General features: G+C 39.9%; 1 protein-coding gene across 1 annotated transcript in view; it reads left to right on the forward strand.

The window, feature by feature from the left end:
• Nucleotides 1–4,493, forward strand: part of IPO5 (importin 5) — an 84,323-nt gene extending 79,830 nt beyond the window's left edge. The window contains exons 25-26 of the mRNA XM_054012414.1: nucleotides 328–469; nucleotides 3,740–4,493. Coding sequence (XP_053868389.1) covers nucleotides 328–469; nucleotides 3,740–3,826 — 229 coding nt within the window. The 3' untranslated portion in view covers nucleotides 3,827–4,493. The remainder of the gene's footprint in view (nucleotides 1–327; nucleotides 470–3,739) is intronic.
• Nucleotides 4,494–13,440: the final 8,947 nt, after the last annotated feature.

The following is a 13,440-nucleotide window of genomic DNA, read 5'->3' on the forward strand; positions in this document are numbered from 1 at the left end:
AGTATTAAACTTCCAACACACAGTGGGCTGGCTTGCTTTGCTGAAGCCTATCTAAGGCACATAACTTTTCTGATAGTGTAGCCCAACTTTATAAATAAGGAATGTTCAAATTAGCCAGATCTTAAAATTACAAAAATAGAACTTCCTTCTAGAACAGGATGCATTTAATGATGCTGAATAACTTCAGGTATGAATGTGCAGTTCTAAAAATCGGGAATGTCTTGAAAAGCAGTTAACTTACATACACAAAATCTACATTTATCTTTTTAATTAGAATGCTAACACTGGCATATTTTGTAACATGTATACTTTTTTGATCTCCATCAGTAACAACCCAATTGTCCTTGGTCACAACAACTCTAATCTTCCCAGAATATTCAGTATAATTGCGGATGGTGAAATTCATGAAGCAATTAAGCATGAAGATCCATGTACTAAACGGTTGGCTAATGTTGTTCGTCAAGTGCAGGTGAATGCAAATTTATTTTGTTGTAAAGGGAATCGTTCTAGTTTGCTCTGTGAGATGCAGGAATTGTAAAACTAGTGTTCAGAACCTATTCTCTGTAATAAACATGATGCTGCAACCAGTGTTCATCCAAGAAGAAATATTCCAAATGGATTCCTAATATATTAGATTATGCAAATTCAGTGCAGCAATCCAGATTAATCTTGATAACACTATGTAAGGTACTTGAACTAGAGGGTGTCTCTCTTTTTATGATCCATATAATTTTTGAAGCGTTCATAAAAAATGTAAACACTTGGAACAATTGCATGGTTTACCTTTTACATAACTCCCTTTAGCTTCCTTTACCTTTTCTCAGATTTGAACTACACTTCTTAATTTCTAAATATAAACTTTTGGATTTCATGCAAAATATATTAAAATGACCCAGAAGTTGGGCAGCTACAGGACAAGGGTACACAGGCTCATTCAAGAAGAATCTTGTAAATTCTATTTTGGAGGAGACTGAGTTGAGCTGAACTGTCTGCTACCTCTACTATACAATGTCATTGACTGCATTGTGGGTTTCAATGGAAACTGCTTGTGTAAGGGCATTTAAAAAAAAAAAAAAGCAAAACCTACAAATTAAGTAGTGCTATAAGATGGGGGTAATAGAAGGAGGGCAGTACTGAAATGTATTTATTTTAGGTTTTTTAGATAATAGAAGCACCTCCTTCAAACTCTGGTTGACCTGTACAAAATATAAAATTCACATTAAATTAAGTCTCTGCCATCACCCCCAGCCATAAATCTTAATTATTCTATGCCAATAGCCTTGTCCAGCCCATCCTCAGATTGCAAAGATGAACTTTTTATTATAATAGAACTGATTGATGAAGCAAGGCTTTGAATGGAAGGCGGTTCTTCCACCTTCAGAATTATGGGGAAATAAAGTGGCCCTACTTTATCAAGAAATTGCATCTCTAAGTAAACTTGCAAAGTTGCTAGCTGCCCCCCCTGTGGAAACTTGTGGAAAAGCAATGAACAGCATGAACAGAGGTTACTCCCAGGGGAATTCTGCATACAAAAAAAAAAAAAAATTCAGTGTACAATATTTTAATGTTTTGTATATTTTTTGTCAAAATAACACTATATATTCATGCCACTTTGGTAATTTATTTAAAAAATAATTTAAATACCTGTCAGGAAGTATTCCTGTAACAATACAGATGATAAAGAAAATTCCCACAGGAGTAGAGTTAAAGAAACTCTACAACAACCCAGTTCCTCCGTCTCTGCCCCTTCCCTGCACCTGAGCCCAGCTGCGAGGCTAGACACCCTCATCCCCCCCAGAGACCAGCCACAGGCCAGACGTTCACATGCCTCCAGAGCCCAGTCACAGGGCCCCCCCTGACCTAGACACCCCACAGCCCCTCTCTCCCAAGAGCCTAGCTGCAGGGCCAGATACCTGCACCCATCCCCCCACAGAGCCCAGTCACTTGCCCCCACCCACCCACACAGAGCCCAGGGATGCAGAGGGAGAAACAGCCTGATGCTGGGTCCTGGGCTTGTATGGAATTTCCTGCACACTGCCTCCTTCCTTCTGGGCATGCCAGGAACTGCAGCTGCTGGGAACTCTTCAGCTCCGTCCCTCTTGTCCCAGCAGTGTATTCTATTTGCGAACTGGGCTCTGCTGCGTCCAGTGGCCCCCAGTGGCAGACAGCAGCTCTGCAACACCAATTCTGTGAGGGGGGGGAGGAAATTGTGTGCAGAACATTAATTCTGTGCAACTTTTGCATTGTGCAGTGGCGCAGAATTCTCCCAGGAGTAAGAGGGACCTGTAGGCTGCTTGAGGCAATGATATCTGATTGAGAATGGCAATGTTAAAATTAAAAACTTCCCATTTATCTGGGAGTACTGCAGAACTTAAATGTCAGAATCTCATTGCCTATGGAAAATACCTAATGTACCAAAACTAATAAAATAAAGGCCTGTATTTATTTGTTAGATTGTCTTTAGAACACTGAATCTCACAGTACACCATGTCTTTACATTTCTTTGTCATTGGACCCAATGGATCCTTTTTTAAATATGGTGTGAAAAGACTAAATTAAGACCTTCAATGTAGCACTGATGTTAAAATGTATCAAATGTAAATCTGTTAACTTTAACAGCTTGTTTAAAGACATTAAATGAGATTTTAAATAAGTAGCAAAAAGTCGCTGTAGAGATGTAAACCAGTTATCTGCAATAAATATCAGCTTGATCTCCTTTGCCATACTGAGACAAGTTTAGCCCCTGCTTCAAATCCTCTGACTGCTGTGCTGAATAAATATTTCCTGCTTATTTGAGTGCCTTTATTTGGAAGGATTATGATACCTTCAAAATATATTTGGTACCATTAAAATAAATCACCTTTGTGGTGACAAGCAAAATAGTGTGCTACACACCAGTGTGGAGATGAAAAATTATGGCTAAGGATACCACTGCTCTTCTGAAAGTACCATGTGATTTATCCATGCTTAGGCAGAATAAATAACCTGTTTATAGCCCTATTCAAAAGAGAACAAATTGTCATGCTACTTACCTTTAGAAGAATGAAGGGCTGCATCTAGCCTGCTGTGATTTGTACTTTTTTAATTCTAGGGAGTCGCTAGGAATTTCAAACCAATTACTTAGGCCTTGTCTACATGCAGACTTGCACCAGTTTAACTAAATCGTTTTTTAAAAAAGCTTTTGTTAAGCTGATGCAAGTTTAAGTGAGGGCAAGGACGTTGTCTGTTCTCTTTGGCATAACCTAGAACAGGGATGGGCAATTGGGGGGTGGGGAGGGATTCACATCCAGCCTGCCAGATCATTTTATTTTGCCTGCCACAGTCCAGCTTGGGGCAGGAAGGAGATGGGGTGGGACAGTGCACATGTCCTGTGATGCTGCAGCGAGAGCCTTTATGCCCAAGTGGGGAGCCAGATCCAGCACAGTGAGACAGAAGTAGTCATGGCAGGGTGAGTCCAGGCCAGGCTCCCTCCCAAACTCCCTCTAGGGCCTCCCACTACCCCTGGCAGTAGAGACCCTACATCTACATCTTCTCTTCTCCCCTCCCCTCCCCCAAAACCTCTCACTTGCCAAAGGGTTTTTGTGGCTCCTCTATTTACCTGTAAGTTGCCCATCCCTCTTCTAAAGTATATAGGCTCAATGGATGTTGACTTTGAAAGACTAATGAAAATAAATGGTTGACGTATGATTTCTAAGTCTATATTCAGTAAAGATACCTTTATTTTTCATTTGTTTTCCAGACCTCTGGAGGACTATGGACAGAATGCATATCACAGCTCAATGCAGACCAACAGGCAGCTATACAGGAGCTTCTGAACTCCGCTTGAAGGGCCTTAATTATCATCTGCAAGAAAACTAACTCCAAATAAACATTTACCCTATTGTTTAGGTTTCTTTGTTTTGTTTTTGAGCAAAAAAGAACTGTAGAGCGTGTAGGCCATTCTTTTGCAATCTACAGGCAGTGGCAGCACGAAGAAGCACTCTTTCAGAGTGGTGTTTAAATCAATTTCTATCCCACAACACTGAAGAAGCTCCCTGTAAACCCTACAATAGCACTGAAGAGTATTTTTCTAATGGTATAAGCCACCTGTATGATGGTGAAAAGGAGACAAGTTGAATTTTCTCATTAGATATAATGAATTAAAAAACAGCTTTAAGACCAGTTATTCCGCAGTAATGTACATTATAGCAGATAACATTTCTATACATCTAGTGTTAATTGTGTTAATTGGAGTGAGTCTTTTTAGGGTAGAAAGTGCCCTTCTACCCAGCAAACCACTAGATCAAAAGATGAAAAATTGAAGACGAATGTCAAGCATGAAGACCTCATTGATGTCACTGTTTTCCAAAAAAGGCTTGTTTAGTGACTCAATGAGAAAAGCTGTTCAGCTTCCAGCCCTTGAATGTGAAGTGTCTTTGGCATGTCTGGCAGTATCTCATTCACTCCTCAATAAATGACATTCAAATACAATAAGAAGCTTGTGTAAAAGTTCAGTGCTGTGTGGTTCTTATTCATTCAGTTTCCTCCTATGAAAAGATACAAGAACAAATGTTACAAGTCATAATTTTAAGATGTTTGAAATTTTCTGTACAATTTGTCTAACTCACACTTCATGCTTTCTTGTTTCTTAGATTTTAACCATTCAACTTTTTTCTGATTCAAAGAACTACATACTGTGTAGAATTCAAATTTAGTGACATGAGCCTTGGGTACAGTGAGTTTACATATCTTTACCATAAGCTGTTTCATTTTCAGATCCAATTGCATATTTGTAATTTATGAAAAGTTAGCTAATATTGTTCCAGTTGCGGATGTACAACAGGTCTGTGATAGCCAAGCAAACTTTCAGTAATATTAAATTAAATACATGCAGTTACATTTGTGGAGCTATAATTGGTAGCCTATCCTGAAAGGAGAAAATTCGTGTATGAATGTTTTATTGGTTCATCTCGTACTAGCAATATATGGCTTGCTGTTTCAGATATACAGTTTTTCTAAAATCTTATTTCTAATTTAAACTTCAGTGTGAACACTTTGCAGTTTGTACTAACATTTTTATATAAATATTAAACTTCTGCTTAGATCAGAAAGCTAAGCTAAGAATTAAAGACTTTTCACTAAGTGATTTGCAGCAGTCTCTTAAAAGTTACTGTGTAAATGCATTAAGTGAAATGGAAGAGTACAAGTTTGATGCTTAACGAGAGAGGAAGAAAGCTGCCCTATATATTATGAATAAGGATACGATTTTGTCACAGATTTTGAGACTTTAACAGACTTCCATGACTTTCAGTTTCAGCTCTGGCTCGGGCAGTCAGTCCCCTGCAGTGGCAGGGCTCCGGCTTCCATGATTTATTGTTTGTTGCCAGTGTCCTGCCCAGGAATTTTAATAAAAATCCTTGTGCCAAAATCTTAACCTTAATTATAAAATCAATTTCTATTATGAAATAAGCCCTCAAACTGTTAAAACACAACTATACATCAAAATATAACCTGTTGTACCTGTGTAAGAAAATTCTACCCAAAATCAATGTTTAAAGTAGCTCCATTTTCATGGCAAAATTTGTCATTTCAATCCTGACTGAGAAGTCAATGATTTTTTTTTGAAAACACAAATGACTAACCATGCTACTGCTAAGTGTGCAGATCTGCCTATGGACAGATAAAATTACTGGTTACAAACTACATATTCTATCAGAACCCTATTCTGTTTTTCTGTTGAGTATATAGTTTATGATGATCTCAATTTTCCTCATTAAATTTTTTTCATTTGAGTACTGCTCCAGTTACTTTTCAAGGAGTTCACACTGGAAAATGGACATGAGGGGATTTGTACCCATTGCTGTGGAAAATATTTCAGTAAATCTGTATCCAGTGTAGTTGTAGCCATGTCAGTCCCAGGATATTAGAGAGGCAAGGTATGTGAGGTAATATCTTTTATTGCACCAACTTCTGTTGGTGAGAGAGATGAGCTTTCAAGTCACACTGAGATCTGAATAAAAGCTCTGTGTGGCTCAAAAGCGTGTCTCTCTCTATCTCCATGAAAAGTTGGTCCGATTAAAATATTATCTCGCTTACCTTGTCTTTCCTAGTAAATCTGATTTGGCTCAAAAGTACAAATATCTGGCTACAAAAATAGTCTTTGGTTATGTCGGTCTGGCCTTTGGTGTGTGTTCAGCATTTATTCATTTCTAGATTCTCAGTTCTTCCCACAATCTCAGACATTTGAGCTAAATCTCTTGTCAAATATTGGGTGCATTTCACAGTTGTCTATGAGAGTCCAGGTTTGGAACATAACCCTTTTGTTCTTAAGCTACATTCTTTTTCTGGAAGTGCAAAAATCAGTGGTTAAGTACTTGTTCCCAGGCTATTCCATACTAACTTTAAAGCAGACTTTTCAAGCAGGAGTGAATAAAATCTTTTTTACCCATAAATAAGGGACCAAATTGTGAGTTTCGGGGAGTGTTTACTCCCACGCTCCTTTCTTTCCTTTCCCCCTCCCTATGATAGCAGAGCAGGCCAAGCAGAGTAAAAAGACCTCAGGAGTCTCACAAGGGGAGCTCTGCTGCAATTGCTTTCAGGTTGTTGACCCTCATTTTGTCAGGGCCAGGGGATTAGGCTAGAAAGCATGTGGTAGCTGCCACATCCGCCTGACATCAGCTTGATTTGGCCACAAAGACATCAAAACCCCTGCAACCCTTTTCCCATATCACTTCAGAAGTGAAAAGCTGCTCATTCTCCTCCCATATACTTAAATTTTGTCTTGGTAACTATCCCTTAATATTCCTTCCTATTCCTTGGGTGAAGTCTTTAGGGAGGAGCAGGAAACTTTCAAAGTGAAAAAATTCAGTTCAGTCCTGGAATTTGAGAATCCTAGAACCCCCCAAAAATTGTCTTCTCCAAGCTCCGTATTCCCAAAGCAGGAAACGTAACAAATATCAGTTACCAAGTATAATTCATCCATTTCCCCCCTGCAAATCTTGTTCTTGTGATGTAATGCATGAAGACCACAGATAAATAAGACTTTTTTTTTTGTACACCTGGAATTATTCCCAGTGCAAAATACAAGGGAAGTGAAGTCAAGTCATCTAAAATTATTTCAGCTCCTTAAGTGGCAGAAGCAGGAAGCCCATGTAATGACAGTGTCTAGACACCAAGGTACTGACTGTGAATTTCAGTTTTTCAGGATGGCGAGTTGTACTTGAGCTCCACAATATGTAGTGGACATGGTCAAGGTCCAGGCATGTTTCAGAGCAACATGCTAGAGATAAGAGCAGTCAGTCTTGCCTTACTGACTTCCAGAATCTCCTGAGGAAGGAGCACTTCCTTATGCAGTCACAACAGAACAACTGTGGCATACATAAACCAGCAAGGGAATACAAAAAGTAGCAGCTTATCTGGCCTCCATCAGATGATCCACATAAGAGATTGATCACAAACAGGACTGGCTGAGTATCAAAAGACAATGCATAGTGGCTCTTGAACCAAGTTTTCCATTAATATCCTGTGAGCTAGGCTATCTCAGCTTGACCTATTTGTATCCAGTGAAAGCTCACTAGGGAAGACAAATCACTGGGAACAGATTCTACTAAATTAGAAGTAGAATAAGATAACAGATAAGACTAAATTGCTTATCAAAAATCCATCATTCAGGTCACCCAAATTGCTCAAGAGCATGGTGGTGATCAGACCTATAGGGCTGCCACAGACTAAATCCATCTTTGCCTGCAGGATCCCAACTCAAGTTAGCTGAACCTCACAGCTATTGAGCAGTAAGCCCTAACCAAGTTAGCATACTTTTCCAAAGTAGTATGTAGCCTCCCACAGGCCTTCTACCCTTTTGGCCAACGCAAGAGTATGGACAAGATTCTCCTGCTGATGTCAAAATAAAAAGGTCCACCCTAAGGAGAGAGGCAGTCCCGCTCTTCTGGATTTCTTACAGCTATGGCTAGGCCTAAGGATTTCCACTCTTGCATCTCAGTTTTTATGCTAACCAATATCAAATACAGCCTCATCCAAATATTTGGAAAATCAGCTAGTGATATCAAGGTTCCTTAGGGAAAAATTAATCCAAACTAACAGTGAACATGAAACCTGCCTACATTGCTACAAACTCTCACGATCCATCCAATTTGCATAGATAGAATCAATTTCCCTGTATTTCTTCTCCATAAAATATTCTTCCTGAGCCCAATCACAATAAGCAAGACGAGGCTCTGAAATCACTGCTTGTACCTTACTGAATAAGGTGGTACTTCATGCTCCAGAGACACTTATTACCCTGGCCAGCTTTTCCTTCCACTTGAAAATAATTGCTTTGTTTTACCCAAAGCCTAAAGAGCTGGGGGGAGAAAAAAAATTCCAGAGCAGACTCTTGAGCAGAAAGGACATCAGCTACTACCAAGAAAATCTACAGTACCTGCCATTTGATCATGCAATAATTTTAAAAATAAACACCAGAGGCTTGACTGCTAATCCCCAGCAGTAGCATTTTTGGATAACTCTATTAATATCTCTTTATTGCTTGCTATGTTTCAGATTTGGGAATGTTTCACAATCAACAATGGAAAAAAGTCCAGTTTCCTTTCTGAGACTGACTTCTCTTGTCTGCCCCACTCAAGAAATGTATGTCTATCTCTTCAGAATCTATATACACCGCTACCTCGATATAACACGAATTCGGATATAATGTGGTAAAACAGTGCTCCGGGGAGGTGGGGCTGCGCACTCCGGTGGATCAAAGCAAGTTCAATATAATGCGGTTTCACCTATAACACGGTAAGATTTTTTGGCTCCCGAGGACAGCATTATATCGAGGTAGAGGTGTATAATTAAATAACAAATAATAATCTTGAAGATGAAGAAGAAACAGTCTGAGAATTGTGGGTCTCCCAGAGGGGCTGGAAAAAGGGAGGCCTGTGGAATTTTTATCTCCCATGCTGCCAACGCTTGTGTGTCACTTCGTCAGAACTTAGATGTTGAAAGCCTACCTGCTCCCTTCCTATTGTCTATTTAGTTACCACTCATCCAGTGTTTGTATACAGCTTTGGAAGCACACACCAGGCAGATGCAAAATGAGCAAAACTGAGCTACCTTCTGTATATACAGGAAGAGGTGCAGCCCCAAAGTTTGAGCGTGGGGGAAGATCAATTCCAGAAAGACTGAGGTAACATTCTCCATTTTATTAGATAAGAGGTTTGATTCATTCAGTAAATGTACACCTGTAAAGTCATTCTTGTAACTCCCATTAGTGGTAGTGTCAAATCTCTAAAATGTAACACATTGATCTAGATAAGTGAATGTGAACTTTTAGTCTACAAAATTTAGAGTCATATGTACTTACCCTAATCTGACAATTCCTTTTCGTATGGACAGATAAGGCAGAAAGCTTGGCTACAAATGTGAAAAATGGAAGAATACTGACAATGTATTGTTACATTTTAGTATATAAAAATTAAAGTTCTTATTGCAAAGTGATAAATATAGGGATATAAAATGACAACTTGTAAAGGCATTACAAGTAGCTTACTATTGTTAAACAGCATGTAACATTTTGTAAGGTAGCTGTATTTCCAAGGAAAAGTAATCTGGATCTGCTGTGCTTCACTAATTTGTAATGTTAGGGTTTACTAATGTCAGTCATTTTTCCAGGGCTGTGGTCCAGTTCCGCTCCAGCTCCAGGCAAAAACCTGCAGCTCCACTGCTCCTGAGCTGCTCCGGGCTCTGCTCCAAAGCCCTGATTACTGAAGTTTTGAGGTTTTTTTCCAAGGCATGACCGTGGAGAATAAGACACACACACACACACACACACACACACACACACACACACACACACACACACACACACACACCAACCAACCACCATCTTTCACTTACTCCCATTCGTCTGAACTCTTGGATTTATCAGAATTCCAAATCTATTTTCTCATCACCAAATCTTAGCACTAATCAAAGTAACTTTCCAGTTCAGCATTGGTAACATACTTAACTTAAAAACATTTAGGCATCTGGTGAATGTGGATGTTTGTGACTATTTTATAGAATAGCTTAGCTTATTTTGTTTAACATTTGATGCTGAAATTTAACAATACTGAGTTGACACAGTGCTTGGGCCAGATCCCTTGCCCATCTTAAATCCTGTTTGTGTTGCACCCACCAGTGCAAGGGTACTCAAAGGTGCCTTGAGGCCGCAGCTGAGGATTGATTTCCTTTGCAGAATCCTCTTGGCTCCTCTGGCTTAGGTGAGTATGATGCCAGTTGGAAGAGTGGCTCCTTGGGGACTCACTATCCACTGGTACAAATCAAAGCTGCCCTGAGGCTACTCTAATTGGCGACGGGCCACTTCAGATATGAACAGTTTCAGAGTAACAGCCGTGTTAGTCTGTATCCGCAAAAAGAAGAACAGGAGTACTTGTGGCACCTTAGAGACTAACAAATTTATTAGAGCATAAGCTTTCGTGGACTACAGCCCACTTCTTCGGATGCATATCAGATATGAAGTGCCACCTGATGCTGATCTGGTGTACCTGCAGTCTAGCTGCTTGTCTAATGCAATGACCAGATTCCTTTGCGGACAAGACAATAAAAAAAAAAAAGTACTAAATCCCTTCTCTTTTAATGTCCCTTTTTAAAATATGTACGTTTTCTAACCAGTGACTGAAATGTTTTAATACTGGCCACCTTAGTGAATTCTTCACAAAATTTCACCTAAAGCCAGTATGCTGTGTGATGTTACATGCTGTAATAGAGTTAACATAACAGTTCACTATTCAGTTCATATACCAATTTTAAAACTTTCTTTATGAAATTTTCAACAAAACTTTGAATAAAAGTGAGATGCATGAGTATTAAAAACTTCAAATGGGGAATATTTCAGCAGTATCCACACTTGTCTGAATTACCATAACTAAAACCATCCATTTTCACAAGTTAATGGTGAACCAAATATCCCATATCAATGTTTTATCCTTTTTGAAATGGCAATGAAGTTCTTAAAAATAATTAAAATGCAAAACCACCTGTTGGGAAGCTAATATCTCTGAAATAAGCAAAATAATAAACTTGCCTTAGTCAAGATTAAACTAGCAATGCTTGTTCCAAGACAGAGCATGGATATTCTGGAAAGTTTCAGATGGTTACATTTTACTTCTCTGCTAGACAAGTATAGTTCCTTCTGGCCAGTAGATGGAGATAATACAATTGAACATTAGACTTGTCACTTGTATTTAAAAAGCTTGCTAGTTCAGTCCCTGGCTTGTGTCCATTCAGAATGGAAAAGGTAGAAGTCTGAATGAAGGAAACATTTGTGCCGTTTTCTGAAACTGCCTATGAGAAACCTTTTTTACACCAGGGCTAAGTTAGCTTTTGTCTGCTTCAGAGGTGCCTGTGCAGGGTAGTGAACATCTTTCAAAGGATACTTACAGAAAAGCACAAGGAGAATTATTACAGAAAAGTAGCAGAAAAATGGGTTGTATTGATTAGACATAGGCACAAAAAGAACAAGTGTAAATTCTGCAAGTAACAATTTGTGACCTGAATTAATGCATCTGCTATAATATTGGATTTACTCTCTGCTTCTATCAAGGTACAGACTGTTGCGGGATCAGCCTCATAAAGGCCTTATCTTGACTAGGGAAAAGGCCAAGTTTATATCGGGGTTTCCTAATACCTTTAGCTCAACTTTTTTAGTAGGTCAAGTTAAATTGTTGAATCAAACTAAAGGGAGTACCCTGCAACTATACTAGGAGAAGTAGCCTATTTTATATCTATTTTAGCCCAACCAAAGCTTGTCCTCTTTTTCTAGTCTAGACAAAGCCCAAGGGACCAAGAAGAGAAGATACTAATGAAGCTCCTTGGGAAACTGCCTCAAATTGCCTTGCATGAATTCCAAATTCCACCATCCTAGCCAGAGTGCCATCTAGTTTTAAGTACTGACTTGTTTGTTATCTATTGGATAAAAAAGGAATTGTCATTTTGGATTTCCTGCTCAACAGCTAGTCTGAGGAGTAAGTGAAATAACCACTTCTATGGGGACCAGCTCCTAGGTTAAGGACTATTTATAAAAGATGGACATGCACAAGTCCATGGGTCCAGATCTAATGCATCCGAGGGTGCTGAGGGAGTTGGCTGTTTTGATTGCAGAGCCATTGGCCATTATCTCTGAGAACTCGTGGTGATTGGGGGAGGTCCTGGATGATTGGAAAAAGGCAAATATAATGCCCATCTTTAAAAAAAGGGAAGAAAGAGAATCCAGGGCACTACAGACCAGTCAGCCTCACCTCAGTCCCTGGAAAAATCATGGAGCAGTTCCTCAAAGAATCCATTTTGAAGCACTTGGAGGAGAGGAAGGTGATCAGGAACAATCAACATGGATTCACCAAGGGCAAGTCATGCTTGACCAACCTGATTGCCTTCTATGATGAGAGAACTGGCTCTGTGGATATGGGGAAAGCGGTGGACATGATGTATCATGATGTTAGCAAAGCTTTTGATATGGTCTCCCACAGTATTCTTGCCAGCAAGTTAAAGTAGTATGGATTGGATGAATGGACTATAAGGTGGATAGAAAACTGGCTAGAAAACTCAATGGGAAGTGATCAACGGCTCAATGTCTAGTTGGCAGCCGGTATCAAGCTGAGTGCCCCAGGGGTCGGTCCTGGGGCCAGTTTTGTTCAACATCTTCCTTAATGATCTGGGTGATAGCATAGACTGCACCTTCAGCAACTTTGTGGATGACACTAAGCTGGGAGGAGAGTTAGCTACACTGAAAGGTAGGGATAGGGTCCAAAGTGACCTAGACAAATTGGAGGATTGGTCTAAAAGAAATCTGATAGGGTTCAACAAGGACAAGTACAGAGTCCTACGCTTAGGATGGAAGAATCCCATGCACTGCTACAGGCTGGGGACTGACTGGCTAAGCGGCAGTTCTGCAGAAAAGGACCTGGGGATTACAGTGGACGAGAATCTGGATATAAGTCAGCAGTGTGTCCTTGTTGCCAAGAAGGTTAATGGCATATTGGGTTGCATTAGTAGGAGCACTGCCAGCAGATCAAGGAAAGTGATGATTCCCCTCTATTCGGCATTGATGAGGCCACATCTGTAGTATTGTGTCCAGTTTAGGGCCCCCCACTACAGAAAGGATGTGGACAAATTGGACAGAGTCCAGCGGAGGGCAATGAAAATTATTAGGGCGCTGGTGCACGTGACTTATGAGGAGAGGCTGAGGTAACTGGGCTTATTTAGTCTGCAGAAGAGAAGAGTAAGGTGGGATTTGATAGTAACCTTCAACTACCTGAAGGGGGGTTCCAAAGAGGATGGAGCTCAGCTGTTCTCAGTGGTGGCAGATGACAAAACAAGAAGCAATGTTCTCAAGTTGCAGTGAGGGGGGTCTAGGTTGGATATTAGGGAAAACTATTTTACTAGAAGGATGGTAAAACACTGGAA

Source organism: Malaclemys terrapin, chromosome 1, assembly GCF_027887155.1.
Source record: "Malaclemys terrapin pileata isolate rMalTer1 chromosome 1, rMalTer1.hap1, whole genome shotgun sequence".
In the NCBI taxonomy this organism is placed as follows: Eukaryota; Metazoa; Chordata; order Testudines; family Emydidae; genus Malaclemys; species Malaclemys terrapin.